The 27,081-nt window shown below is 70.5% G+C and overlaps 4 protein-coding genes across 8 annotated transcripts; 2 read left to right on the forward strand and 2 right to left on the reverse strand.

Moving 5' to 3' along the window:
* The first annotated feature begins 1,884 nt into the window (after positions 1-1,884).
* Positions 1,885-4,113, forward strand: LOC134515835 (interleukin-12 subunit beta-like). The gene is made up of 6 exons (XM_063335287.1): positions 1,885-1,954; positions 2,353-2,574; positions 2,872-2,980; positions 3,058-3,239; positions 3,357-3,505; positions 3,952-4,113. The coding sequence occupies exons 1-6, from the start codon at positions 1,885-1,887 to the stop codon at positions 4,111-4,113; spliced, it is 894 nt and encodes a 297-aa protein (XP_063191357.1).
* A 1,081-nt stretch (positions 4,114-5,194) lies between these two features.
* LOC134515828 (alpha-internexin-like) lies at positions 5,195-6,489 on the reverse strand. The gene is made up of 3 exons (XM_063335253.1): positions 6,237-6,489; positions 5,708-5,832; positions 5,195-5,629 (listed from the first exon to the last, which is right to left on the reverse strand). Exons 1-3 carry the CDS (start codon positions 6,450-6,452, stop codon positions 5,578-5,580), a joined length of 393 nt encoding a protein of 130 aa, XP_063191323.1. The 5' UTR covers positions 6,453-6,489; the 3' UTR covers positions 5,195-5,577.
* A 376-nt stretch (positions 6,490-6,865) lies between these two features.
* On the reverse strand, positions 6,866-11,764 carry TLX2 (T cell leukemia homeobox 2). Its single transcript, XM_063336283.1, has 3 exons — positions 11,368-11,764; positions 8,646-8,883; positions 6,866-8,157 (listed from the first exon to the last, which is right to left on the reverse strand). Exons 1-3 carry the CDS (start codon positions 11,762-11,764, stop codon positions 7,941-7,943), a joined length of 852 nt encoding a protein of 283 aa, XP_063192353.1. The 3' UTR covers positions 6,866-7,940.
* A 9,656-nt stretch (positions 11,765-21,420) lies between these two features.
* Positions 21,421-26,554, forward strand: PCGF1 (polycomb group ring finger 1). Of its 5 annotated transcripts, none has more exons than XM_063336936.1 (9): positions 21,421-21,851; positions 22,653-22,758; positions 22,998-23,150; positions 24,429-24,500; positions 24,686-24,794; positions 25,396-25,429; positions 25,658-25,741; positions 25,831-25,911; positions 26,384-26,554. In XM_063336936.1, the coding sequence occupies exons 1-9, from the start codon at positions 21,756-21,758 to the stop codon at positions 26,429-26,431; spliced, it is 783 nt and encodes a 260-aa protein (XP_063193006.1). In that variant the 5' UTR covers positions 21,421-21,755; the 3' UTR covers positions 26,432-26,554. The 5 variants fall into 5 exon arrangements, with proteins under 5 accessions (XP_063193006.1, XP_063193002.1, XP_063193004.1 ...); XM_063336932.1 differs by having other exon boundaries at positions 21,627-21,851; positions 25,396-25,537; positions 25,655-25,741; XM_063336933.1 differs by having other exon boundaries at positions 21,633-21,851; positions 25,655-25,741.
* The last annotated feature ends 527 nt before the right edge of the window (positions 26,555-27,081 follow it).

Below are 27,081 nucleotides of genomic sequence, written 5' to 3' on the forward strand. Positions count from 1 at the left end.
TTTCTGCAGAAGTGAAGGGGAAGCTGCGGCCAGCGGCGGGAGGGGGCGCGTGGCAGTCTGGATGTGCAGCCAGTTTCTGCTCCCCCCAGGATGGGACAAGGCACGGATGGTCTCCCGGGGTGAGGTGCTCCCCTCCCTCCCCCTCCTCAGGGTCCCCCTGCCTGCCCTGGGGTCCTCTCCAGCTTTCCTGCAAGTCCCACTCCTCTTGCAGCTCCCTGGCACCACAGCCAAGGGATGAGTTTCTGCCTGGGGGGCTGGGGGTCCAAGCATGGGTGCTGTGCTCCAGCCCCTACCCCAGGACAGACCCCTTGTCATGGGCATGGGGCTGCTCCATCCCAGCAGCTGAACCCCGTGTCCCTCTCCTTTCCTTCCTCCTTCCCTCCGCCCTTTCCTCCCCGCAGCCCACGTGTGGGAGCTCCACTGTTCTCGGGAAGGGGCCCGGAGGCTCCGCTGCCCTGTCCCTACCCGCAGCGCCTCGAAGTTGGGGTGGAAAGGTGCAGGCTGGGCCTCCCCCCAGGCTCCTCAGAGCCCAAACTTCCCCTTCGCTTTCTAGGAACTGCAGAAAGTACGTGAGCGGGAGCAGCAGGGCGCAACTCACGCCTCCTCACCCTCGGGCCGCCTGCCCTTGGGATGGGGGGGCTGCCCTGTGCCCTTTCTTTGGGCTGGGGCCGCAGGCGGTGGGGGCCGGGGCCGGTGCCCAGTGTGGGCACAGGGGCTGTGCCTCGCCGGGCTGAGCGGAGGCAGCCGTGCAGCAGAGCTGGGCTAGTGCTCCCAGGGACGGCGAAGAGAAGGCTGGTGGCTGTGGCTGCCTCTGTCCCCACGTCCCTGTCCCGGCACAGCGTTCTGTGGGACAAGCGGCCAGCGCAGCTGCGTAGCCCTGGGAGGGAGGGAAAGGGCCAGACAGCCAGTGCTACCCGTGCCTGGCTGGGTGCAGCACGCTGAGCCTCTGCAGGGACCCCTGTCCTCAGGGACACACCACAGCCCAACTGGCCAGGGCCAAGGACCACGCCTGCCCCTCTTCGGACCTCCAGGATAGGCTCTGCTGGACTTCGGTGGTCCCTTCCCCACGCCCCATCCCCTGCTCCGCCACAGCAAGGGGCTGTGGGTGCTCCATGTGGCACGCAGTGATGTGAAAACCCTAAAAGCTCAGGACCGCTCTGTGGGAGCTGGGAGCACCCGGAGCTCCGTCACTATCCCAGTGCCCAGCTGTTCCAGGGAGGAGACCCATCCTCACTGCCCCCATGATGCCCACGGTCAGGGCAGGGCCAGCGGGTCCCCGGAGCCCCCCGGCTTGGGAAGTACCCATGGTGAGTCCCAGAAAGGCTGGGGCTGGGTGGGTCGGGGGCTGAGCATGGGTCCTGGCTCGCAGCTCCTCCCCGTGCAGCTTTCACCTCTTCTGAGAACTGTGATGCTTCTGCGGTTTGGCTTCACCTTGGGGCAGCCCCGCGGGGTCCCGGCTCAGTATATACCCAGCTGCCTGCCACCCCCAGCCCATGCAGAGCCCACCGGAGCAGCGCACACCACGGCCACAAGGTAAGCACAGCACGGAGGGCTGCCGGGGGCGCGCTTGCACTGCAGCCCCGGGAGGGTTTGGGCACCAGGGACCCCCGGGAAGGTGCTGCTCCAGGCGGACACTGCAGCCCCCTGCCAGGGGGGACACCCAAGGGGGCCACAGTGGGAAGGGTTGGGGTGTCGCATCGGCTGCCTGGCCCTGTGTGGGGCTCTCCCCACACTGCACCGCTCCCCGTCTTACCCTGCCCTTACTGGTCCTGCTGGCTGCATCCCATCTTGGCCGGGTCTCCTTCCCCTGGGGTACGGCTGTCCACCGCTCCCCGGCATGAGGCTGCCCTTCCCCTTCCCCTACCACTGCCCTTCCCCTCCCAGATGCTGGTGCTGGTGGGGCTGATGCTGTGCCTCGCTCCTGCGGACGCCCTGACTGCCTTCCCCCCAAAGTGTGAGTCCTGCCCCACCTGGGCACAGGGGAGGCCTTGGAGGGGAGACACCCCGGGGAGGGGGGCGGGGGGACAGACAGACAATACAAGACCCCCACAGCAGCTGGAGGGAGCGGGGAGCGCCGGCATCCTCCATCCCTCTGATACGGGGCAACATGAGCCCATCGGGGCAGCCCTTCTGGTGGGGTGCGGAGGTAGAAGATGGGCATGAAAGCGCATGAAAGGTGGGGATGGGGTGGATGTGGGGTGATGGGGCAGGGTGGGATGGATGTGGTGTGATGAGGAAGGGTGGGGACTGTGGGGAAGGATAGATGCGGTGTGTCGGGACAAGATGGTGTGGGAGATAGGCTGCCCACACCATAGCCGATCTCTGACCCCAGTCTCTGCCCTTCACCTCCAGTTCAGGTGGGGAAACTGAACGGGAACGTGGTGTTGAAATGCAACACCTCGGAGCAGCAAGTAACCTGGAGACAGAACGGGGACACGGAGCTCATGGCCGAGTTTGACGCTCAGGGACAGACTCTCACCATCTCTGGCTTGGACCTGCCAGCCACGGGCAACTACAGCTGCTGGGCTGGCACTGTCCTGCTGGATGCCACCTACCTGGTGGTCAGCAGACCCCGTACGTGGAGCTGGGCATGCACGAGGGGGCTGGCATGGCCGGGTGGGGGAGCCGCGACTGAGGAAGCAAGGGGGTGGATGGGGAGTGATGGGGCAGGGAGGGCGATGCAGGGAGTTGGGGGCAGGCTGGGGACCAGGAGATGCTCTTGGCATCTGCAGATGTTTGTGCCCAGCCCCTGGGGCTATGGGGATGCACTGGGCAGGGCTGAGGGGGGCCAGGGGGAGCCCAGCCATGGGGCAGCCTCACCTGTGCCAGGGAAGAGGCAGCCCCTGAGGTGTTGCCCCTTGGCCCCACCAGGCGAGAAAAGGATGAACGTCTCCTGCCAGGCTGAATCCTACCGTGGCTCCTTCCACTGCTCCTGGACTGGCCCCCACTCCGCCGTTTTCCGCGCCCGCCTCACACGCAGGTGGGTGCCACAGAAACCCCCCAACCCAGCCCCAGACCCGTGGCCACCCAGCCCTCACATCTGCCTCCCCCCAACAGCGACGGCTCCTCGGGGGAGTGGGTGCCAGCGACTGGCCGCCATGGCCAGTTCAACGCCAGCTTTGTGGACCCCTCCTTCTGCCCTTTCGCTGAGGAGCTGCACCCGCTGGAGCTGCACCTGGAGGGGCTCTCAGACACCTCCTACCTCAACTTCTCCATCCACTTCTTCATCCGTGACATTGGTGAGTTCAGACCAGTGGGGGGGGTGGGTGGTTCTCGGGGCACTGAGTGCCCCGTGGGAGGGCTCAGCCCTGGGGCTGGGCAGTGCTGCCCCATGCTGAGCCCTGCTCTGCCCGCAGTGCGGCCCGACCCGCCACGGGAGCTGACTGTGCAGCGGCGGGGGGAGCAGCTCTACTTGGCCTGGGCGCCCCCGGCCTCCTGGCCGCTCCCCAAATCCTACTTTGCCCTGCTCTACCGGCTGCAGTACGAGCTCCCCAACGGCACCCAGGTAACTGCGGGATGCCTGTGCCTCGCTTGTCTTTGCGTGTGCCACCCCATGTCCTCACTCTGCTGTGCCCATCCTCTCCCTGCCCCAGCCCCAGCCCCAGCCTGGACTCCTCCCTCCACCCAGGGGTGCCATTGGGAACAGGGACTTGCTGGGGGGCTCAGCAATGGCCCCCTCCCCACTGCGCTGCTTCCTTCCCTCCTTGGGGTGGTGAGTTGTCACTCCTGGCCGTCACCTCTGCTGCCCACCCCTCCCTGCAGTGCCCACGCAAAGCAGCATCACTGCCCGGGTTGGGGAGGTGCCGGTGTCTCCCACTCCTTTGCCCCCAGCACCAAGCCCTGCTCCTGCCCTCTCCCACCTTCCCCGCAGCCTCGCCTCCCTCAGTACCCATGCCAGATACCCCCGGTGCTGGGGTGCTCCCTGAGGCCACGACCTGCCCTGCTTTGCAGGTCGACAAGTACATGGAGGGCGCAGAGGAGACACAGTTGCAGGAACGTGCGCAGCGGGTGCGCATCAGCTGCCAGGACCCTTACATCAACACCGCCTGGAGCCCCTGGAGCGCCTGGCAGGATGTCGATGCTGCCCAGCAGCGCCAGCTCCGAGGGCGCTGACCCCCTGCACAGACACCCCCTTCCCCCTTGTGCCCATCCCCTACCCCACTGCACCCTGTGCATGGGGACACCCAGGGCTGGGGGGGCACCACCCGTGTGTGGCAGCCACAGGCAGCCAACACCAACCTTCCCATTCTCTTGTGTGGTTTGGAAGAGGCATTTTACCTCTGATAAAAAGAGCTGTGTTTGGCTTTACTACGACGAACCTTGGTCAGTCTTTGTGTGGGGTGGGGGGGGGGTGCTGGGCCACCTGGCCCCCAGACTCTGTGGACTCCAGCTGGGCACACCACAGGCAGGGCTCCTGCCTGCCCTGCCCTTCTGCTCAAGGTGCCCAGACTGGCCCCTGCCCCACGGCGAGCCACAGGCTTGTGCAAGGACACCACTGCCCCCTGAGGGGCCCCCACTCCCTGAGGCTGTTGGGCTCAGCCTGGGGGGTCCCTACACACGGCTGAAAACAGACATGTAACACACAAGTGCACACACTCCAGCCCAGCTGGGGACAGCCCAGGTCAGACGGTCCTATCCTGGGTGGGGGGACCCCACATCCCTGCCCAATTGTCTGCCGGGCCACACGGGCTCTCTGGATGCCCTTTTTCCTCATCAACCCCCCAGGTCTGCCTCCTTTCTGGGGGCTGCTCTGTGGCAACCCCCTGCTGAGGTGCTGCCCTACACCAAGGGGGCATGCCCTGGGGGGTAGCACCCTGTCCCCCCATCCCAGGGTGCAGGATTCCTGCCTGACCCTAGAAATGCCGATCCTGGGGCAGGACACGGCCATGGTGGGGGTGTCACCCACCAGCATTGGTGGAGCACAGTCCCTTCCACCACATGGCCAGACCCCCGCTATGTGTCCCACTTGGCATCCCCATGGGGTGGCCAGTCTGGGGGTAAGGGGCTGCAGCCAGGTGGGAAGGAGTCAAGGCCCCAGAGCCAGGCAGCCCCCGTGGGACACGGGCCGGGCACCCAGGCTCCCACGGAGCCACTCCAGGCCCCTGCTCTGCTGCAGACCCCGAGAGTGCAGCGGGGTGCCCCGAGAGCAGGGCCCGGCCGGGGGATGCTGCCCCACCACCAGAGACAGGCTGGCTCCAGGTAATGCCACGGGGCTTTATTGAGGTGCTTCCGCACGGGCCAGGGCCAGGACCCCAGCCCCGCTGCTGCTCCGGAGAGGCTGGTGAGAGTGTGCGGCCCCGTGGGCGCTGCCCTCCTGGGGAGATGGGGCCTCCAGGGGTGTGAGTCTGGGGAACCCAGGTAGCCAGGGGTCCCAGGAGTCCAGGGGTCCCATGGCACAGGGGGACAGAAGGACCAGGGCACCAGGATTCCAGAGGGTCCAGGGGTCCCATACCCTGGGCATCCAGGGGTGGAGGTCCTAAGGCCCAGGTGAGTGGGGACTCGGGGGACCCCAAGGGTGCAGAAGTCCGAGGTCTGGTGGCCCGGGCGTGGGGTCCCGCAGCGGTGCCGGGGGTCCCGTCACGGTGGGGCCAGGCAGCCCAAGCGCAGCTCTTCACGCTCCAGCATCTCCCTGCAAGAGACAGGCTCGGGCTGAACCCCGCGCCCACCCCCGCCCCGCCCACCCCCCCCCACCCCCCGCCCCGCGTACCGGTAGGCGGCGATCTCCGCCTCCAGCGCCATCCGCAGCCGCAGCAGCGCCGGGTACTCCCGCAGGCACCGGGCCATCTCCGCCTCCGCCTCGCCGATCTCCCGCTCCAGCTCCGCCACCCGCTCCTGCCGGCCGGGCCGTCAGCAACGCCCGGGACCCCCCCGGCCCGCTCCGCACGGACCCCGGGCCCCTGCACCGACTCCAGCCCCCCACGGAACCCCGGACCCCGACCCCCGCATCGCACGGACCCGGCTTCTCAGCCCCATCCCGACCCCCATCCCGCTGCCCTGCCCGGAACGGCGTCCCCTGCCCTACTTGTACACACACCCCCCCTTCCCCAGTTCCATCCGGATTCCCAGCCCCATCCCGACCCTCCCTCCGCACTCCTCCGGGCATCCAGGCTCTGCATCCCGGTGTCTCGCCCCCCTCTTCCCCCCAACCCAGCCATGTGCCCCCTCCCAAACCGCCCGAGATACTCCCCCCAGGGCACCACCCCATTCCCCCACCCACACACACACACCCCCCGCACCTGGTACTTGGCGAGCTCCCCGCTGCGCCGGTCCCGCAGCCCCTCCAGTTGCCGGTGCAACGCGCCCACGGCCCCGCGCAGCGCTTCCACCTCGGCAGCGCGGGCGCGCAGCAGCCTCCGGTACCCGGCAGCCTCGGCACGGGCACGGAGCACCGCCTCGCCGCCGCCGCCGCCGCCCCCCCACCGGGACCGGGGCCAGCCCTCGGCCGCGCTCATCCCGGCGGCTCTGCGGCGGCGCCGCCGCAGCCGTTCCCCGCCCCCCCCACACACCCCCGGTAAAAACGGGGCCACGTCACGGAACCGCAGCCAATCCCGCCGCCGGGGAACCGGCACCGGTTGCCCGCCTCCTCCTCCCGGTAGCCAGGGCGGGGGTGGGGGGCCGGCGGGAGCCTGCCCCCGCCCGCAGCCCTTGGGCTGCGGGCGGGGGCAGGCTCCCGCCGGCCCCCAGGCAGCGTCTGCAGCACCATGGACAGCGGCGGGGTCGGAGGGAGGGGGGGTGGTGGGGTCAAGGTCAAGGTCAAGTTTAGGGTCAGAGCCATCGCTATTGACCCCACCCACCCCCTCCATCATCAACCAGGGCCCCCAGCCGGAGCTGGAGTGGGGTTAAGGTATAGGAGGGGGTCCCCGTCCAGTGCTGGGCACACTCAGGGCATCATCAGGGAAGGGCGGGGGGGAGGGGGGGAAGACATTTGCTGGGGGGGGGTGGGTGTTCAGCCCCCAGTGGACCCCTCTGCCTCCCCACGAGTGTGCTGTGGGTCACGCCAGATCAAGGTTCAGTCACGAGGCCAAGGTGAAGGGCGTCCTGGGAGCCAGACAGGCACTGGCGGGGGGAAGGCAGGCACAAGGGCAGCCCCGCTCGGGGCGGGGCTGGTGCAGTCCTTTGGTATGCAGGGGCACCCCAAGTCCATCGTGGGGTGCTGCAGGGGCACGTCCAGGCCCAGGGCCGCAGGGAGCTGGCAGACTGGTGGGTGCGGGGGCCAAGAATGCCAGGGAGCCCAGCCCACGGGGCAAATGAGCCCAGTCCATCAGTCTGTCACACCGCTGGGGGGACTGGGGGCTGCGGGGCCAGGTTCCTCGTCCAGCCTGGTGGCCACTGCTGGAAGCCAGAGCTCGCAAACTCCAATCAGGATAAGGCAAGTGTGCGCGGGTGGTGCAGACCCTGTGGTGGCCACCAGCGAGGGCAGGGGGAGCCCCCATCACCAGGAATGCGGGGGCCCACCACGCACCCCGCTCAGCCCACCCTGGGTGAGATGAGGGCTGTGGCTGCCATCGGGGGAGAGGGGCCTGGCCCAGCTGGGAGAGCCGCTGATGGGCAGGCAGCAGGTCCTGAGCAGGGACCACCCGAGGAGCTGCCCCTGGAGCTAGGGGCCCTGGGGAGGGGGAATTGGACTTGCAGAGGCCCACGTGGTGTGGGGGACCCAGCCCTGGGCTCCCGGGGGGGTCCGGGCAAGGGACTGCCCGCAGCAGTGCTCCAGGCAGAGCTTTGAGTCCAATGGCAGGGGAACGTCCGCCCACTCGGAGCTGCGGGGTGGCTGAGGGGGAGCCCAAGGGGGCTGGCCTGCGGCAGGGAGGGGGCTGCCAATGGGGAGGGTCTCCCAGGAAGCAGCAGCCCCCTCCCCGCCGCGGGCCAGAGGTGCCAGGCTCAGACCCCACCGCGGGCACCCACCGCCGCCTCCCGGCATGTCCACAGCTCTCCGGGGGACCTCACACCACAGAGGCCACCCCTGAGACGGACGTCACCTTGTTGTCCTCAGCCCAGGGCTGCAGGTTCTGCAGGGCGTAGAGGGAGGAGTTGTGCATGCAGAGCGGGTCCTGGGGCAGCGGTTGGCTCAGGCTCTTCTGGAAGGCCTCCTGCTGCAGGTGCAGCATCAGGCGGTTGGCCTGCTGGCGCTCCGCCTCGCGTTCCTCCGCCGTCTGCCTCCTGCCAGCACACACGGCCCGTCCGGCACTGCCCCGCTGACCCATCCCTCTCTTGGCACCATGGTGTGCCGGCACGGCGATGCCCCATAGCCTCTGCCCCGCAGCAGCGACCTGCAGCCTCTGCCCACAGTCCGTCCTGCTGCTGGCACTGCCGTGCACCAGTCCGGCAGTGCCCCACAGCCTCTGCCCCACAGCCCCATCCCTCTCTCGGCACTGCTGTGCACCAGTCCAGCAGTGCCCCACAGCCCCATCCCTCTCTCGGCACTGCTGTGCACCAGTCCAGCAGTGCCCCACAGCCCCATCCCTCTCTCGGCACCGCCGTCCCTCACCCAGCCACACACAGGGGATGAAGCGGGGACAGAAACCCCATCTCGCCCCAGCCCAGCCTCTGCCGGGGGATGACAGCCATGGGAAGCAGTGGTGCCGGAGTGGGACAGCAGGTCGGAGCTGTGGGGGCTGCGGCGGCCACCCCAGGCCTGGCCCCGTTACCTCCACTTGGTGCGGCGGTTCTGGAACCAGGTCTTGACCTGGGCGTCCGTCATCTTGAGGGCCTTGGCCAGGGTGGCGCGCTCGGCCGAGGCCAGGTACTTCTGGCGGTGGAAGCGCTTCTCCAGCTCGCAGATCTGCACCCGGCTGAAGGAGGTGCGCGGTTTCTTCCGCTTGGGCGGCGTGCGGTTCTGGTAGGGGTGCCCGATCCGCCGGGTCGCCGCAAAGGGCGACAGCGCGGCTGCGGGCAGAGGGGGGGTGAGGGGTGGCTCAGGGAGGCCCACGGGATGGGCAGAGCCCCCACTGAGGGCAGGGCGGGAGCGGGCACAGCCCCGGCAGCGCGGGAGCCCAGGGGGGTGCTCGGGGCCATGGGGACAGGAAGCTCCGGGGGGGCCGCCAGCGCTGCCTGGCAGAGAGGAGGGGAGGAGGAGACCCCGAGTCGTCCCCAGCTGCACCAGGGACACGTGGTGCAGCTCAAGATGTGGCAAGAGGGTCCATCCCCAGCCCACGGCCATGTCCCCATTGCTCCCCCAGCCTGGCGGGTGGGGAACAGGACCAGTGGGGCGGCCGGGTAGACCCGGTCCCAGAGCTGATGCGGAGCCAGCGAGGCTCCTGGCATCACAAACCCCCCCTTCCCCATGTGCTGAGCCCTGCTGCAGCCCCAGAGGAGCCTCCGCAGCACTGCCGGGGCTTCCAGCCTTCCTGGGGAGGAGACAGGGCCCCAGAAGCCATCAGGAGGCGACCGACATATCCCTCCATGCTGGCAGCATCCGTCTGGCCACTGCCAGCTGCCCGGGGGCTGGGGAAGGTATTGTCCCTGCACGGCCGGGGTGTGAGTTAGGGACGGCGTGGTCAGTGTGCCACATTCCAGCCCCAGATGCAGCCAGAGCCACAGGGAGCTGGAGCCTCCCCGCCAAGCTGCGGGGAGGAAGGCGAGAGCTTGGAGGGGTTCAGCCCCCAGCTCCCACTCCCCTCCTGCTCCAACGGTGGCCCATGGCCAAGCCACAGCCCCGCAGCACGGCGGCCCTCGTCGGTGCCAGCACTGCACATGCAGGGCTGCACATGGCCAGGCCAATGGGGCCACCATGGGGCCCCACCACCCCACGCTGCAGGGACGTGGGGCAAGACCCCACAGCAGCCCCAGGGACAGCCCGGCGCCCAGCAGACCCTCCCCGTGGGGCCGGACCCTCCCTCCTGCCAGCACCCAGGCAGGCAGCGCGGGCAGGAGGCCAGCCTGCCCGCCGGCGGGGGCGGACACAGTTGACGCAGGTGGAGCCGTGCAGTCGGGGGGACGAAGGCCCCCGCGCCCCCTCCCTGCGCGGGGCGGCCCCTCGCCGGGAACAGATGCTGACAGCCCGCAGACCACCCCAAGGCCAGCGGCGCTGAGTGATGGCTGTGGCTGGGAGACCCCGTGCCGGGGAGGGGCCGCCCCGTCCACCCACCGCTGGCGCCAGGCAGGAGACGGGGACGTCACCCGCCACCCCTGCGCAGGGACGGTGCTTCGTCACCGCTGGGATGGCGGAGTGGGCCAGGAGGCGAACCCGGCTCTGCTGGCGCCCAGGCTGGGCCCCCATGGCCCCCAGCCTCCCACCCCACATGGCCCCAGTGCCCCTGCAGCCAACGCTCGGCCTCCAGCCCTGCGTGGCCGCCGGCCTCGTCCCCGCATGGAGCCGCGCATTGCGGACGTGGCAGTGCCGCCATCTTGGGAAGGAGACGAGCTGAGCCGAGCCGAGCCGAGCCACGTCAGGGCTCCCTGGCACCCGCCCGCGGCCGGCACGCAGCCCCAGTGCCCAGCACCCCAACCACAGCAACCCACGCCTTCTCCTCTGGGGTGCAGCAACCAGCACCCTCACGCCAGCACTGTGTGCTCCAGCCCCCACCTCGGGCACTCAGGTCCCATCTCTGCCGGCAGCACCGGGCCCCCACACAGCCTCTCTGACACCTGCGTCGCCACCCAGCCTCCCCAGCCCCAGCACTCACCAGCCCGGCCTCTCCCACAGCACCCGCACCCCGTGCCCTGCGCCCGTCCCCACATACACGGGCCTCCAAGTCCCATCCTCCCACGTCCGGGCCCCACGGGGACCCCCACCGCCTGCCCCGTCGCCAAGGGGCACACCGGACAGGGGGACCTGCTCCCCACACCAGCCCCACACGCAGATGGGTTTTGCCCCGCAGCCCCACGGCGGGTCCCTGCATCCTGCTCCCGACACAGCCGCTGCCTCCAGCCTGCATCTCACAGCCCCCGGCAGCCTCCCTGTTACGGGTGAGACGGAGCCGGCTCCCGGTGTCCCCCGGGCCCAAGGAAGGGACCAAACACGGAGCCGAGCCCGAGGCTGGAGCACGGCGGGACCCCTCGGGCGCTGCTCAGAGCCGGACCCCGGCCAACCCCTGCCGGGAGCTGCCGCGAGCCGGGGCGGGACGGCGGCGGAGCTGCCGAAGCCAGCGCCAGCCCCGAGCCGCTCTCCGCGGGCCCCGACGGCAGCAGCTTCGCGCGGCGGAGAGAGCCCGGCCCGGGACACGGCGGCGCCCGGCGGAGCGCAGCGGGGCGGGGGCGGCCGCGGCCGGCGGGCGAGGAACCGGCGGAGCGCACGGCCCCCGGACAACGCCGACCGGTACCCGCGGGCGGCGCGGCCCCTGTCTGCGCCCACCCCGGCCCCGCTCCGCGCCCGCCGCGCCGCCGCCGGTAGCCGTCGGCAGCCGTCGGTAGGCGTCCCGCCGCGCTCACCTGAGAGCCGATCCTTGGCGATGCGGCGCGTCGTCTCCATCCAAGGGAAGGTTAGCCCCGAGAGCCCGGGCACCGGCGGCGGGGCGGCGGGCGGCGCGGCGGGCGCGGGCCGGTGCGCCGGGACGCGGATGACCCCGGCGGGCGGCGCGGCGGGCGCGGGGGTCACGTTGACGCTCACGTTCATGCTCATGTTGAGGTTGTAGGAGCCGAGGGAGCAGGCGGGCCCGTAGCCGCCGCCGTAGAGCCCGTAGTCGGGCTCCCCCGCCGCCCGGGCCGGCCCGGCGCCGCCGCCCGCGGGCTCGGGGCCGCCGAGGATCTGGTCGATGCCGAAGCTGATGGGCTCGTGTGGCGGGGGGCCCTGGCCGCCGCCCTCCCTCGCCAGCGCCGCCACCTCCATCGCCCGGCCGCGCTCAGAGCCGGCAGGGCGCGGGCATGGCCGGGCCGCCTGCGGCCGGGGGGCGGCGGGGGGCGGCGGCGGGGGGCGGCGGGCGGCCCCGGGCGGGGACGGGAGAGGGGGCGGCTGGCTCCGGGCGCCCGGTGCGGGCCCGGCGGGGCTGGGGCTGGGTCCGGGGCAGGGTCCGGGGCAGGGTCCGGGGCAGGGTCCGGGTCCCGGGCATGGCCCGCGGCTGCTGGCGGCCCCGGCGCGGGAGCGCGGGTGCGCGGCGGGCCCCGGCGGCGCGCGCTTTTCTGCCCCGCTCCATCTGGACCTGCCAAAATCCCGGCCGCTCGCGCCCTGATTGGCGGCCGCCCCCCGTGATTGACAGCCCCGCGCCCCCGGGGGCGGGGGCTCGCGCATCCCGGGGCTCCGCCCCTCCACCGGCGCCCCCCCTCCGCCGCGGCACCGGGGCCCCGGCCCGCCCGGGGCTCCCGCACCGGCTCCACCGCGGCCCGTCGGGCCTCGAGCGCACGACGCCCCGCACGGCCTCGGGACGCCCCCCGGCCCCGCCGCACTCCGACCCCGTTCTCCGCCGCCGGGGCAGCCGCCGGACGTCCTCCGGCTCGCAGCAACGAAAGGCCGCCGCGGGGACCACCGCAGCCGCCGCGATAACGGCGCCTCTCCGCGCACCGGCTTCCCCCGCGGCCCCGTCGGAGGCTCCGGCGGCGTCGGGGAGCCCAGCCGGGGCCGCGCCGTCCTCCCGGGCGCACACGGCTGCACGTCCCGGCGCGCACGGAGCCGACCACGGCGCCGTTATCCCTGATCCCGGGGCGCACGGACCGGCACCGCGCCCGCCGCTCCCGCGGCGCACAGGCTTCGTTCCCCGGAGCCGCCGCTGTCCGGGCGCACCGAGCCCGATCCCATCGATCCCTCGCACCGCGGAGCGAACGGACCTCCCCGTTCAGAACGACCTCTTAGCCGCCGCTCCCGGGACACAGACACACGGTTTGCCCTGAGCCGCCGCTCCCGGACGGACTGCGGTCCCTCCGAGCCGCCGCTCCCAGGGCACGGACCCATCCGCCGTTCCCGGTGCTGCGTAGCCCGCTTCCCCCGACCCCGCCACTCCCACGACACGGACCAATCCGCCCTTCCCGGTAGCAGGGACCCGCGCTCCCGGGGACACGTATTCCGGTTCCCCCGACCCGCCGTTCCCGGGGCACGGACCCATCCGCCCTGCCAGGTGGTACGAACTCCGCTACTCCCGACCCGCCGTTGCCGGTAGCACGGTCCCCGCTTCCCAAGAACCCGCCGTTCCCGGGACATCGACGCCAGTTGTGCCGACCTTCCGTTCCCGGGCCATGGATCCCGTTTCCCCTGGACCCGCCGTTCCCGGTAGCACGGTCCCCTTTTACCAGAGGCCCGCCATTCCCTGGTCACGGATCCTGTTCCCACCGAGTCCGCCGTTCCCGGGTGATAGATCCCCGTTCCCCCGACCCGCTGTTCCCGAGTCACGGACTCTGGTTCCCACGGACCCGCCTTTCCCGTTAGCATGGACCCACCGTTCCCGTTAGCGCGGACCCGCGGTTCCTATTAACCAGCCGTTCCCGGGACACCCACCCCGGTCCCCCCGACCCGTCATTCCCGGGCACGGAACCCAGACCGGCCCCGTCGGGACGCTCGTACCCACCGGGTGCCCGGGCGCTGGGTGCGACCGTGCCGCTCGGGGCTGGCTCGTCCCCGGCCCCGACCCGCGGACCGGCCCTGCTCCGCCGGCGGGCGGTAACGGCCACCGGAGAGAGGCCGGGCCGGGCCTCCCGGAGACTATCGCGACAGCCACGCCGTGAGTGAGGGGTCTGCCCGTGGGTCGCGGCTGTGGCGGGTCGGTCCCCGCGGCTCCCGGGCTGGGGGTCCCGGCTCCCGGGCGGGCAGTGGCTCGGGGCGGCGGGTCACGGCTCCGGGGCAGGGGCCGGCGGGGGGGAGCGGCCGCCCGGCCACCCTGGCGCCACCGGTCTGGGGCAAATGACATTACCGGGGCCTACGCCTGTAAATCACGGCAGCACCGGGAGCCGCAGCTGCCGCACCCCGGGGGCACTGAACGCCCCGGGGGCACTGTACATCCCGGGGGCACTGCACACAATGTACTGCACGTCCCAGAGGCACCGCGCGCACTGGGAGCACCAGGTGGACCCGGGCTCAGCCAGACCTGCCGCAGTGTTGGGTGACCATCCCTGCACCCACAGCTCCTCCGGGCTGTGGGGCCACGGGCAGCTGGGGCTACACACAGTGCACACTCACCCGGCGGCATGGGGTGGCAATGCATAAACACACATCCCAGCAGGGTACAGCTGCCTGCACATGTGTGTGTATGCACAGCCTACAGCACAGCTGCACACACACTGCACAGCATGGATGCACCCGTACACACATACACACTTCCATCCCTGCCCAGGCTGGGGGCACGCTGCCCTGCCCGACCCTCACGTCATGCTGAGCTGGCCATGCCTGCATCCCTTCGCAGTGCTGGGCAGGTGCAGAGCTGCCCTTGTCCATGCCTGGGGCACTTTCCCTTCCCACTGCTCTCAAGGAAGGCCCATGCCAAGGGTGCGGGTCCCCGTATGCCTCAGCAGGGGAGGGGGACGCTGCACTCCAGCCTGCAGCACCACGACCCTGCCCTGACAGGGCCTTGCCGGGCTGGGCCCTGGGGGTTTCCCGGCATTTCTTTGCTCACGGCCTGGTGAGTGCTGGAAGAAACCTGCCTGGTGCTCCAGCTGCGTGCTCACGGCACGGCTGTAGCTTTTCCACCCAGAGAGAGCCACCAGCTGTGGGCCTGCCATGGCAGAGGGGCTCGCTGTGACCCTGTGGGGTGCAGCCAGCATTGGCTTTGGCACTGGCACTTGCGCTGGTGCTGGTGTTGGTGCTGGCGTTGGCCCAGGCTCCATCAGCGCCTGCCCCGGCCCCCGAGCAGTGGTGGGGAGGAAATGCCTGGTGCTGGGGGAGGGAGGCGGCAGCAGGTTAATTAAACCTGGAGCAGGAGGCAGATGTTTGTCGTGCCCAGGGGCTGGAATGCTGCCGATCCCAGGAGATGGATTGGGGGGCAGGTGATGGGGCCGGGGGCGGCGCGGGCTCATGCGGCGCCTGCCTGCGCCACGGTCCGCCCCGCGCCCACGGGGGTCTGCTGGGCAGCACCCCTAGCCGGGGCCTCACTGGGTGGGTGCTCCCCCCGACCCCTGCTCAGGGCAGGACCCCAGCGCCGGGCACTGGCTCTGGAAGGATGGGCGGTCTTTGCAGCCGGGGACTGGGACGGGCACCACCAAGCAGGGGGGCTGGCAGCACACACAGCCCCTCAGCTGGGGCAGACACCCCTGCCCAGCTCCCTCCAGCACTGTGATTAGGGCCGCCCCGAGGTGGCGCAGGGCGGGGAGAGCCCCGAGGGCTCAGGGGGAAGGTCTGAGGGTGCTCCAAGAGTCGGCGAGCCCCGTGCTACCACTGCTATGGGTGCAGGGGGTCACTCTTCCAGCGACCCCGCTGGCCCCAGGACCCCCTGCTGTCACCTCCTCATGCTGCTGGCCCTGTCTGCCCAGTGACCCTCACACCACCAGCAACCGGGACAGGGCCATCTCCCCTTCCCTGTCCCCCAGGTCCCCAGAGGGTCCCCAGAGTGCAGCCTGAACAGGGGGGGACACGCAGACTCCCCTGGCTCTGCCCCCAGCCTGGCACCACATGGCCAGCGAGGCCTTGGGCAGGGATACCCCCACGCACCTGCACTGGGAGGGGTGCAGCCCCCCAGCACACCAGTACAAACCTGCTCCTCATTTCTTGGCCACTGCGAGCACCCCTGTGGTCCCTGGCTCGTGTTCCCTCCTGCCCACAGGACTGCACCTGGGGGTCCCCACAGGGCACAGAGGACTTATCCCCAGGCCAGGGCAGGAGTGTGACCTGGCATCTGGGTGTCAGGGAGAGCTCGAGGGGATATGTCAGAAGAAAAGGCATTTGCCTGATTCCAGGTGGGAAATCAGCCTTTGGCCACAAGACTCTGCCTGTGGCCACCGTGGGACCTGGCCCTGCTGTACCAGCTCCTGCAAGGTGTGGAGTGCAGCTGCATCCCAGTATCCCACCGCTCTGGACCCCCCACGCCACTCCAGGGCCCCCCAGCACTCCTGAAAGCCGACTTGGGAGGCAAGGGGGTGGGCACATTGGGGTCTGGTTCCCACTCCACGACAGGGAACCTGTCGGCGGCACTGCCTGTCCCCGCAGCCACCCCGTGAGCTGCCGGGCCTCCCGTGGCACCCTCCCCTCCACCACCAGCTCCTCATCGCATCCCCCACTGTGCCCATGGGTGCCCGTAGCCCCGGGGCTGCCGATCACAGCCATCCCTGCGGGCTGGCCGTGCCGGTGTCCCCAGTCCCCCGCGGGGACTTCTGCCAAGCTCAGGTGTTGCTGCCGGGGCAGGAGTTATTAAAACGGGTCCCTGCCTGCCCCTCACCGCTGACAGCCCGCTCCCCGCACGCCGGCCAGCGCACGGCAATTAAGCGGCGGAGGCCTGGAAGGGCCCCACGTTACCACCGGCAAGATGCTGCCAAGCCGCCCGCTCCCGCCCGCTCCCCCCCGTAATCTCATTACCGCTGGACGTCCCCTTCTTCCTCCTGCTTCCCCCCAAACCCGCTGGCAAACTGTAGGGACAGTCAGCTCCTCTCTGGCTGCTGGGTTAATTCTGGGCTAATTAGATGAAGCCAGCCCAGATTGGATTACTTTAGCCTGCATTTGGTCCTCCAGTCCTTGGCTTGCGGCTCCCGGGGGAGCTGCTGGCGCCTCCTGCCTCAATCAGACACTTCTTAACCGCATGAAACACTCCCGGTGCCCCCCGCCGCCCGCCCCGGGGTGGGCGCCGGCACCCGGCCGGGGTGCGCGGGGTGAGGCGGGTGGGGCCGGGACGGGGCCGGGACGGGGCCGGTGCAGCTGCCGGGGCAGAGCGCGGGCAGCACCGCGCAGGGCGAGAGGCGGCCCCGCCGGCCGGACCGCGGGCTCCCGGGGCCCCGACGGCCGGAGCCGCCCCGGCCGCACGTCACGGTGGCCGTCGGCGTCTGCGCGGCCTCCTCGGGGAGGAGGAGCCGGGTGCCACGGGGACGCGCAGGTGGCTGCGGGGTGACGCCGGCCCCGAGCTGCTTGGGAGGGGGGTTGCTCCCCGCCGGGTGTCCGCAGGCCGCAGCCCCCCCGAGGTGGGGGACAGCGGAGCCGGGGGTCCGGGCAGCCCCCTTGGCCCGGAGAGCGCTGGGAGCCCGGGCTGGGGGTGCAGCGTGAGCCCCCCCTGCAAACCCACCCCCCGATCCTGGTTCCGGCAGCTCCCCTGGGCTGCGAGCAAGGGGACGGGGAGGCTGGGGAGGGGCGCAGGCAGGGGTTGCTGCGCGGGCTGGGGGAGCCCTGCCGGTGGGGGGCACCCGCCATGGTCAGCTCTTACAGCAGGGTGACAGCCGAGTCCCCGGGCCTTCACGGGAGCGACGGGAGTGGGGAGCGGGAGGGGGTCCTGCAGGAGTGGGGAGCACACACGGTCCCCGTGCCCCTTTGGCTGCAGGCAGCTGGGCAGGCACGGGGGCTGGCAGGGCGGGATGCTCCGACCCCACTGCCTGACTCGGCTCCTCTGCCCTGGTCCTGCAGCACAGCGGGGCCGGTGCACGGGAACTGCGGGAGCTTCGGGCAAACGCACTGAGCTGGGCCAGGGCAGCTCCATCCTGGACCTAGTGTCCCGCCGGGATCCTCTCCCACCCTCCAGCCTCCTCAGCCGGGACAGGTGGCCCTTGGGGTGCCCACGCCCCCAGTTCCAGCCCCATCTGCCCTGGGGCCTGGTGCTGGCCAGGGGGCTGCTGGGGGGTCCTGCCCGGCACGGGGCTGCAGGTGCCGGTGCTGCCCATCCCCGCGGGCTGGGGTGCCAGCGGGTGCCGGTGGCCACGGCTGTGGCTGCCACAGGGCCGTTGACAGAAGCCGTCGCTCAGAACCTCGTTATCAAAGGCCGAGGGCAGGTAATTGGATTCTGCAAATCCAATCAGGTGCATTAGGCAGGAGTTCAGTCCATAACCGCCCAGCCCCCCGGCCTCCCGCACCGCAGCCCACCCTGCCCGGCCCCAGCACCCGCTGACACCAGTCCTGCCCTGGTCCCACTGGCTCTGGAGCCACCGTGGGGCCAGGACCCTGCGCGTGGGGCTGGGACAGCAGCTCCAGCCATGGGGACTCCCCCGTAGGGATGCCGGGGTGAGATCCTGGCTCTGGCTGCGGTGCACCCTCCCCAATGCCCTGAGCCGGGTCTGGCTGCGGTCCCCACTTTGCCTGGCCTGGGAGTGGGGGCTGGTGCGCTGCTGCCCTGCACCACTGTGGTCACGAGTGCGTCCGGCCTGAGCCCCAGCCTCGCTCGGCCCCGATGAGGGGCTCGGCCGGGAAAGCCCCCAGCAGGCGCTTACCAGAAGGAGCCGCCCAGGCCCCACGCAGCTCTGCAGCGGAAATGGAGCTGAATATTTGAGCAGGTCTTTGCTAAAAGCACCGGCCTGCCCAGCCCCGGAGCTTCTCTGAGGCTGGAAGAAGTGCCGGCTGCCGCCCAGGCATTAATTATTTACGGAGAGATGGAGCTGCGTGGCCTCACGTGTGCCAGGCTGGCAAGCATGGCCCTGGGGAGTGCCAGCTGCCAGGCTGCCCGGCCACCATGCCTGGCACCAGCAGGGAGCACGGTTGGGCACCCTGCCTCAGCGTTGTGGGACCCCCAGCCCCTCTGCAGCCCCCCATTCCTGTGGGTCCTGTGCCCAGATGGTGCTAGAGCTCCCCCACAGCCTGGGGGGCTCACAACACTGGTGTCAGGCTGGTGTGACCGTGCAGGGGGCACAAGCAGGGGCAGCATGCGGGTGGCACATGTGCTTGTGCACACAAATGGGTCCTTTGTGCAGGGAGTGTCAGTGCAGGTGACAGTGGGTGCAGATGTGCAGGGACCCGCTGCCATGAGCGTGGGGGTGTGCATGAGGGGGGTCATGCAAGGAGATGGCATGCAGGGAGCCCCGTGCCGGCGTGAGCAGGTCCTGCAGTGACGTGCACCAGCAGGCGTGACTGCCAAGGGTCACTGGCCATGTGTGCTGCCTGGCACACGCTCATGCCCATCCCTGCCCCAGTGCCACCTCAGCAGGGATCGGTCCTTCCTTCCCAGCAGCGCTGCCTCACTCTGCCATCACCACCACAACCAGCCCGTCCTGCTGGTCTGGGACGAGCGGGGGACACGGGGGTGGCACAGGGCATGCGCAGGGCATGCATGGGGCTGGCAGCGGGCAGGCTGCGCTGGCTGCGGTGCCCATACTCACAGCTTTCAGTAGTGCCGGTGCCCAGTGCAGCGCCAGTGCCGGTGCCGTGCTTGACGGGGTGCTGGTGCCAGTGCTTGCTGTGGTGCCAGTGCCCAGCGTGGTGCCAATGGTCAATATGGTGGGGTGCTGGTGCTTGGTGCAGTGCTGGTGCTGCTGCTCGATGGGATGCTGGTGCCAATGCTTGGCGCAGTGCTGGTGCTCCACTGCGGTGCCAGTGCTCAGTGCGGTGCCGGCACTGGTGACAGTGGTCAATATGGTGCAGTGCTGGTGCTCAGTGTGGTGCCGGTGCGGGGTGCGGCACGGCGCTGGCAGTGAGCAATGCTGCCCTGCCCCAGGGCTGCACTGGCCTGGCTGTGACCCCCACAGCCCCCAACCCGGCCGTCCCTCCCAGGAACTGCTGCTGGCAGGTACAAATGGGGCCGGGCCCTCCCTAGACACGGGGGTCACCCTGGCCCCAGCCTCATTTCTCACCTGCCGGCAAGGATGGGATGAAGGGGCGGGCAGGCTCCGGCCGGCAGTGGGTGGGCAAGTTGCAGGGGCCGCGGCCCCCCCCAGGGTAGGGGGGCTGGTCCTGCCCCCCCCCGCCCACGGGCACCCCAGCACTGGGGAGGGGGCCAGTGCAGCTCCTAGTGGGGTCCCCTCCGTGGATGCAGGGGGTGCAGGTGCTGGAGCCCAGCCATGCACCACGCCTGGCCCCAAGCAGGAGGCAGGGACAGAGGGACTGGCACTGTGGGGACACACTGGAGGACGCCGGGGCTCAGCCGGTGACGGCTGCACCGCACAAGGCCAAGCTGAACTATTCTGGTTAGTCGTGGGGGGCTGAACCAGCCTGGCCAGCTGGACTGGGTCACACTGGGCTGACCAGGACCAGGAGGAGCTGAGGTGACAGGGGCTGGGCCACAGATGCTCTGACCAGGACCAGGAGGAGCTGAGTTGACCGGAACCAGGATTGGGACCGGGGTCCGGGACCAGGACCCACCCAGGAGCACAGGAGCCGAGGGGTCAGGCTGCCGCCGGCTGGTTGGTGTGCCGGGGAGGCTGGCGGTGACAGTGACAGTGACAGTGCCGCCTCACCCCGGCCTCCCACACTCGATCGAGGGGAGCGGAGGTCGCATCCCCGGCGTGGCCACGATGAGCCAGGCTGCTCCTGCGGGCAGTGCTGGGATGGAGCCCCGCGGGGGACCAGACCCCCCCCGTTAGTTCTGCCCCTGCCCGGATGGGCCCGGTGCCCGTGCCGGAGCGCAGCTGCCTGCCGAGGAGCACCGTGCCGGGGGTTTGCCCGGGCCAGGCCGGTGGGACGGCGGCATTTCGGCTTCGCCGGCATTTAATCACTTCCCGGGAGCCCCCCCCGGGAGCGCGGAGCGACAGCTCGGCCCCTCGGCCGATGAAAGCCGGGTCGCCGGGGGGGGGAAGGGGCGGATATTATCATCCGGGCAGGGGGTGCCAGCCCCCGCCCGGGGGTCCCGCCGTGCGCCCCCACTCCGCGCCCGGCAGCAGCCCCCACCCCGCGCCCGGCCGGCCCCGGGGTCCCGGCGGGGGCCGCGCGGTCTCGCCCGCGCCGGCTGCCCCCGCCGTCTCCCCAGACGGCACTTGTTGCTCGGGATTGGAGCAATAATCGTAACCATAACGAGCCATTACGGCCTTTAACGGCTTCTGCTTTGCATTAGCGGGGCCGCTCCTTCCCCTCCAGAGCCCTGATCCAATCACCCCCCCATTAGCGCGGCTCCAGGCTCCGGCGGGCTGCGCCAGGGAGACCGCCCGCCCGCCCCGCCGGCACCCCCCGCCCCGCCAAGCGCCGCCGGCACCCCCAGCCTGGGACCCTGCACCCCCCCCGCCCCCAGCGCTGCCCCTGCACCCACCGCCCTCTAGCCCGGGGCCCCCGTCCTCCAACCCAGCCCTCTGCCCCCCGCCGAGCCCCCTCCACCCACTGCCCCCAGCACAGCCCCTTCCACCTCCCGTCCCCCTCGCATCCACCCGCCCCAGTAGAACCCCCCCGCGCCCGCCATCCCCCAGCTCGCCCCCCGATGTGTCCCCCCCGCGCCCCCCACGGTTCCGTGCGGACCCTGCAGCCCCCGGGGTCACTGCTCGGGGGGACTCGCCCCTCGGCACAGCGGGGCCCCCCCTACTCGCCCGCACGGGGGTGGAGGCGAAACGGGACCCCCCCACACTGCCGACCCCCCCGCCCTCGGTGCCCCCGCGGTGCTCTGCTGCCCCCTGGCGGCGTCCCGTGGCACCACGCCCGCGCAAGGGCCTCTGTGATTGGCGGCGGCTGCTGTCTGTCAAGAGAGAGCTCCCCCCACCATTGGCCACCAATTGGGGGTGCCCACCCTCCCCCCAAAGCGGCTCCGGGCAGTTCCGCGGCCGTTGCCCGCAGACGGACGGCACCCCGCCGGTCCAGACCGGGCCGGTCGGAGGTCCCCTCCCGCCGAGCGCTCCGGACGGGCCCTGCGGGTCGGGGTCAGGGCCAGCACCGGGGTCAAGGTCAGCGCCCGTGCCAGCAGCGGGCTGCGCTCCCCGCCGCGCCCGGCAGAGGGCGGCCGCGCTCCGCGCCGGCCCAGCCGTTCCCGGCATGCCTTGCGGCGCGCGGGGCGTGGCGGGAGCTGTAGTCGGCGGCGCGGGCGGTGCCGGCCGCGCCCCGCCCCGAACCCGGAAGTGCGCGGGGAGGCGGAGGAGGTTCTAAGATGGCGTCGCCTCCTCAGGGGGGCCCGATGGCGATCGCCATGCGGCTGCGGAACCAGCTCCAGGCCGTCTACAAGATGGATCCGCTCCGGAACGAGGCGAGCGGCGGCGGGCGGCGGGCGGCGGGCACGGGGCTGGCGCATGCGTGGGCGGAAGAGGGCGCCGCGCCGCCGCTCGGGGGGCGCCGGGGCCGCGCAGGCGCCGTGCGGGCCGGGCCCGCGCATGCGCCGGGGGGGGGGGACGCCCACGCCGCGGGAGGGCGGAGCCGCGGGGGGGCGGGGCCGGGACACATACGAGGGGCGTGGTCAGTTGGGAGGGGCGGGGCCAGGCGCGGGGAAGGGGGGGCAGGGGGCGGGGCCAGGCGCGGGAGGGGCGGGGCCAGGGCTGGGGTGTGGCACAGGTAATTTACGCCCAGCCCCGGCCGGGGGTGGGACCGGCGACGGTGGGTGCCAGGTGGCCCCGTCCCTGCAGGTGCTTGGCCCCGCAGCTGGAGAGAGGGGCCAGCCCCAGCCCCGTCCCCCCACCCTGTCACAGTGGCAGCTCCGTTACGGGCTCCGAGGCCGGGCCGTGGGGCAAAGCCATGGGTGAGCTGGGCCACGGGGTGAGGCTGGGGACGGGGTGGCTCTCAGGGCTGCTGACCCAGGAGCCAGGTCCCTTTGCATCGACCTGGGGGGATCCCTCCACCCGTGCAGGGGTGGGAGCTGCCCACAGTCCTGTGTGCCCCCCACCCTGCTGTCTCTGCGGGACCTGCCCCTGTGTCCCAGGGGGTTCCTGCTGACCGTGGGGCAGGCAGGGGCTTCTGCGGAGGGCAAAAGCCTGGGGTGGTGTGGCCCGCCGGTGCAGGGTGCCCCTCAGGGTGCCAGCCCCGTGGGCCAGGTGACGATGGTGCATCTCTGCAGGAGGAGGTGAAGGTGAAGATGAAGGAGCTGAACGAGCACATCGTGTGCTGCCTGTGCGCTGGGTATTTCATCGACGCCACCACCATCACCGAGTGCCTGCACACGTGTGAGTCTCCATGGGGCGGCAGCAGCTGCTTGTGTGGCTCTGGCAGTGTGGGGTCCCCCTCCAGGCGGGGGCCAGCAGAGCATCCCCTACCTGCTGGTGGGTCCAGCGCTGCCCTGGGACCGTGGCTCCTGCCTGGAGGGCCAAGGGGGACATATCCTCCTGGTCAACACAGGGTGTCTGGGGGTGTGGGGCTGTGCCACCGCCCTGACTTCCCCGACACCCCCTCCCTCTGGCCACAGTCTGCAAGAGCTGCATCGTGAAGTACCTGCAGACCAGCAAGTACTGCCCCATGTGCAACACCAAGATCCACGAGACGCAGCCGCTGCTCAACCTCAAGCTGGACCGCGTCATGCAGGACATAGTCTACAAACTGGTGCCTGGCCTGCAGGAGAGTGAGTGTCCTGGCATGTGAGGGGAACAGGATCTGGCGTCCCTGGCACGGGTGTCCTGTGGAGGCTGGGGAGGAGCTGTGAGGGGAAGGGCCCAGGGCAGGGAGAGGAACGGGACTTTTGGGAGGTGCTTCTTTGCTGGCTGTGGGACACTCTGTCCGTGGGTCAGGGTCTTCAAAATGCTGCTGACTGTATCTGTGGTGGCTGCTGCAGCCTGGCTGGGGAGGTGGGGCCGAGTGGGGGCATCTTACTATGTAAAAATAGCCCTAGAGTGAGGGAGAAGGCATGACAAATGGCCCCCACTCACAGAGGCGGCTGTCAGGGGGCTATGGGTACCGTGCCCAGGAAGCATGCCGGATTTCTCAGGGATGGGGAGCAGAGCAAGGCGGATGCTCAGCGCTGGCACTGCGTGGTTTGGGAGGTTCAGGTGCAGGGACCGGGGCTCTGCACCGTTCCCTTGGCCGTGCTGGTGGGTGGAGCAGCTGCAGAGCTCAGTGGGGAATGGAGCAGGGAGGTGGGTGCTTCGTCAGGGTGTGTTTAACCGGCTCTGGTCCCTGCTGTCAGTGCTCGGGCTCCAGCAGCCGGCCCTGCTCGGCACAGCGGGGCTGGGCTGTGGGGACGGGAGCTGCGCGAGTCGGAGCTGTCTCCACAAGCAGTGTCCCTGGGGCCAGGCGCTGAGTGACGGCGCGATGAACCGACAGTCAGTGGTGGTGAATGTAAAGCAGCATGCGGGGAGGGCAGCCCCTGCACCGCAGGCGCAGCGGTGGGCTTGAGATTAGCCACTGTCACTCAGGACGGGGATGGGGACGGCGCTGGGGACACCTCTCTAGAAATCTCAGCCTGCTGTGTGGCCGCGGGGTGCTGGGCACTGCCACGGAGGGATGGAGGCCTGGGCTGGATGGAGGGGACACAGGGGCACAGCAAACACACAGCGTGGGTCCTGGTGCCCTGTCCCACAGCAGAGAGGGGAAAAATGGGGAAACGTGTGAGGGACAATGACAGCAGAGACATGTCTGCATGGGCAGGGACAGGGCTTGCTGGCCTGTAGTGGGTGTTGGTGGAGACCCCCGGGGACACAGAGGAGACAAATGAAGAAGGGTCTGGCCACAAGAGCCGCTGGCTGTTGGCTGTGTTGCCAAGCTGAGGTCAGAGCAGCAGGATGGGACGGGGACAGCCTGGGAACCCCTACATCTGGGCACTATGGTGCGGGAAGTCCTACTGGGCTGGGGGGGACATGGGGCAAGGGGGTGTCCCTGAGCAGCACTCGCCTCTCGTCCACAGGTGAAGAGAAGAGGATCCGGGAATTCTACCAGTCCCGCGGCCTCGACCGGGTGACGCAGCCCAGCGGCGAGGGTGGGCACGCTCGGGGGGTGGCGTGGAGGGGTCTGGGGGCAACCGGCTGCGGGGGGAGAGCGGGGTTGGAGCTGGGGGGGTCACACTGCAGCGTCTCCGGGAGCCAGCCATGGCAGTCAGGCAGTGCCGTGGTGCCGGCGGGGCGGAGGCGGGCTGACTCCTGCCCCCTCCCCACATCTCCCCAGACACGGTTGGGGGCGACCCCATGGGGCTCCCCTACAGCACCTTCGATCACTCCCGCGCCCACTACTTCCGCTACGACGAGCACGTCTCGCTCTGCCTGGAGAAGCAGAGGTGAGTGCTGGCAGCGCAGGCAGGGCTGTGGGGACGCCGGCAGAGCTGCTGCCCCTTGGCGTGGTGGGGAGGGGGGCCGGGGGTGGCATCGGGAGCTGGCCTGCGCTTGGGGCGTTGCAGCATCCTGTGCCCCCACCTCTGTGGCACTGGTAGAAGGGGGACCCGCCTGAGCCAGGGAGGGTCCTGCCACCCCCCTGGAGCTGCCCAAGCTCTGTGTGTCGTCCCCCCCCCGAGGCCACAGCCCTGCCTGGCGGCTGCCAGTGTTAATAGCTGTCGGAGCGGGCGCTGCACAGCTGCCTGTCGGCTCCGACAGCAAAGTCAATAAGCAGCAGCTCTGGGGGCTGTAATGGGATCGATGGCTGCAGCTCAGCTGCCAGTCCGGGCTGCCATGCCGGCCTCGTGCTGCCCAGCCGGCCTCAGCTCCGTGCGTGCGTGACGGGCTGGCAGGGGGAGCACCATGGTGGGTGGGGGGCACCCAGCCCAGGGCAGCCCACACCTCTGCACCAGGGTGTGCCCAGGGAAGGGGCAGGGGGGTATGTCCCGCCGCCCCCCGCCTCCCTGCGCCGTTGCTGGCAGGCTGCCCCTTCTCTTCCCTCCACAGCTCCAGTAAGGACAAGAGCAAGGCCGTGCTGCAGGTGAGCGGGGGTCCGTGTGGCTGCCCTGCCGGTTTACCGGGCCCCGAGCCCCCAGGCTCTCCCCAGGCCCAGACCTGGCCCCACAGCCCTTGCTCTGGCCTCGGCTTGGTGCGTGGGGTCCCAGGTGGGGTGGGCAGAGGGGAGCTGGGACCTCGCTGCCCGTCGGCGCTGGTCCCACGGGGCTGGGGGCACCCACACCCCCCTGACCCTCTCTGCCTCTTGCAGCAGAAGTACGTGAGATGCTCCGTGCGGGCACAGATCCGGCACCTGCGGAAGGTCCTGTGCCACCGCCTGGGGCTGCAGCTGCAGCATGTGAGTGGGGTGGGGAACGGGTGGGGGGGTCACGGGCCCTGGGTGGGAATCATGGGCCCCCCCCCCCGACACAGCCTCCCCGTGTGTAGGTGCAGATCCTGTTCAACAACGAGGCCCTCCCCGACCACATGACGATGAAGCAGCTCTGGCTCTCACGCTGGTTTGGCAAGGTGGGTGTCCTTCCACGGGACGTGCGTGACTGCTACCCGTGCTGCTGTGGCCCTGCCACAGGGGGAATTTGCACCTAGAGGCCCTATCCCGGGCTGGGGGGCTCAATGGCATCCGGCAGGGGGGAAGCCTCCCCGAGAGGCGGCTTGGGGCAGCGCTGTGCTGGGGACACGGCGGCGGAGCGAGGAATCGGTGACTCAAGGATGATTAATGTCGCTCGCTGGAGCGGCGACACAGGGCGCCCACGGCCATGCCGCAGCCATCCCTGCCCATGGTTCCCGCACGGGTCAGGAGGGTGACGGGTCCCAGAAGGGGTTGGACAAGTTCATGGCGCAGCCCCAGGCCTCTCCATGCTGCATGCCCTGTGGGGAGGGGTCGCTCCTGCCCCCCACCCCGGGATTCTGGCCTGGGGTAGGGGGTGTCTGCCCTGGGGTGGGGGTGCTGGCAGCCCTGACCCTCTTCCTTGCTTTGCAGCCCGCGCCCCTCCTGCTGCACTACAGCATCAAGGACAAGAGGAGGTAGGGGCTGGGGGCAGGCGCTGCCCCCCCGGAGCGCAGCCCTGCTCCTGCACCCCCTGCCCCGCTCCCCCTAACTTAATACACCTCCTCCTCGAGTTTATTTTTTGAATAAAACTGTGGAAAATCCCCCCCGCGTCCTTCCTCTGTCCTGGGGGCGATGTGCTGGGGGGTTGCTATGGGGTCTTTCGGGGGAGGTGGCTGGGCTGGGGGACCTGCTGAGTCCCCCTGACCCCCAGCAGCGGGGCTGTATTGGGGGAGGACAGTGCCCCCCCCTGCAGGGCTGCTGCTGGGGGTGGTGTAGGGTGCATCTGCAGGGTTGGGGGGGGGGGACACCCACACTGGGTGAGGAAGAGCTATGGGGTGCGCTATGGGGGTGTGCAATGCGGGGGGAGCCCTGGACAGTGGGTGCAGCTTTCTGGGGGTGGGCGGCTGGGCTGTTGGGGGGTGCACCAAGGGCAGCGGGTGCAGCGCTTGGGGGGGTATTGGGGCCGTGGTTTGAGGCAGGGGTGGGATGCAGCCCCCTCCCCCGTTCCTCTGCAGCGTGGGGGCGCGCAGCCCCTCAGCCGAGCGCAGTTGTGCGGGCGCTCGGCACAGATTAATCACCGTCACGGCTGCCTGGCGCATGTCCCGGCCCCCCCCCCCCCCCCCCCCCGC

Source organism: Chroicocephalus ridibundus, chromosome 5 (genome assembly GCF_963924245.1).
Source record: "Chroicocephalus ridibundus chromosome 5, bChrRid1.1, whole genome shotgun sequence".
Taxonomy (NCBI): Eukaryota; Metazoa; Chordata; class Aves; order Charadriiformes; family Laridae; genus Chroicocephalus; species Chroicocephalus ridibundus.

Coding starts and splice junctions, on each gene's coding strand:
- LOC134515835 (XM_063335287.1), top strand. CDS start 1,885: ATGCTGGTGCTGGTGGGGCTGATGCTGTGCCTCGCTCCTGCGGACGCC. Junction 2,575..2,871: donor CCTGGTGGTCAGCAGACCCC/GTACGTGGAGCT, acceptor TGGCCCCACCAG/GCGAGAAAAGGATGAACGTC. Junction 3,506..3,951: donor AGCTCCCCAACGGCACCCAG/GTAACTGCGGGA, acceptor CCTGCTTTGCAG/GTCGACAAGTACATGGAGGG.
- TLX2 (XM_063336283.1), bottom strand. CDS start 11,764: ATGGAGGTGGCGGCGCTGGCGAGGGAGGGCGGCGGCCAGGGCCCCCCG. Junction 8,884..11,367: donor CGCCAAGGATCGGCTCTCAG/GTGAGCGCGGCG, acceptor CTCTGCCCGCAG/CCGCGCTGTCGCCCTTTGCG. Junction 8,158..8,645: donor AACCGCCGCACCAAGTGGAG/GTAACGGGGCCA, acceptor GTGTGCTGGCAG/GAGGCAGACGGCGGAGGAAC.
- LOC134515828 (XM_063335253.1), bottom strand. CDS start 6,452: ATGAGCGCGGCCGAGGGCTGGCCCCGGTCCCGGTGGGGGGGCGGCGGC. Junction 5,833..6,236: donor GGGAGCTCGCCAAGTACCAG/GTGCGGGGGGTG, acceptor CCCGGCCGGCAG/GAGCGGGTGGCGGAGCTGGA. Junction 5,630..5,707: donor GCGGAGATCGCCGCCTACCG/GTACGCGGGGCG, acceptor TGTCTCTTGCAG/GGAGATGCTGGAGCGTGAAG.
- PCGF1 (XM_063336932.1), top strand. CDS start 21,756: ATGGCGTCGCCTCCTCAGGGGGGCCCGATGGCGATCGCCATGCGGCTG. Junction 23,151..24,428: donor GGTGCCTGGCCTGCAGGAGA/GTGAGTGTCCTG, acceptor TCTCGTCCACAG/GTGAAGAGAAGAGGATCCGG. Junction 25,538..25,654: donor CTTGCTCTGGCCTCGGCTTG/GTGCGTGGGGTC, acceptor TGCCTCTTGCAG/CAGAAGTACGTGAGATGCTC.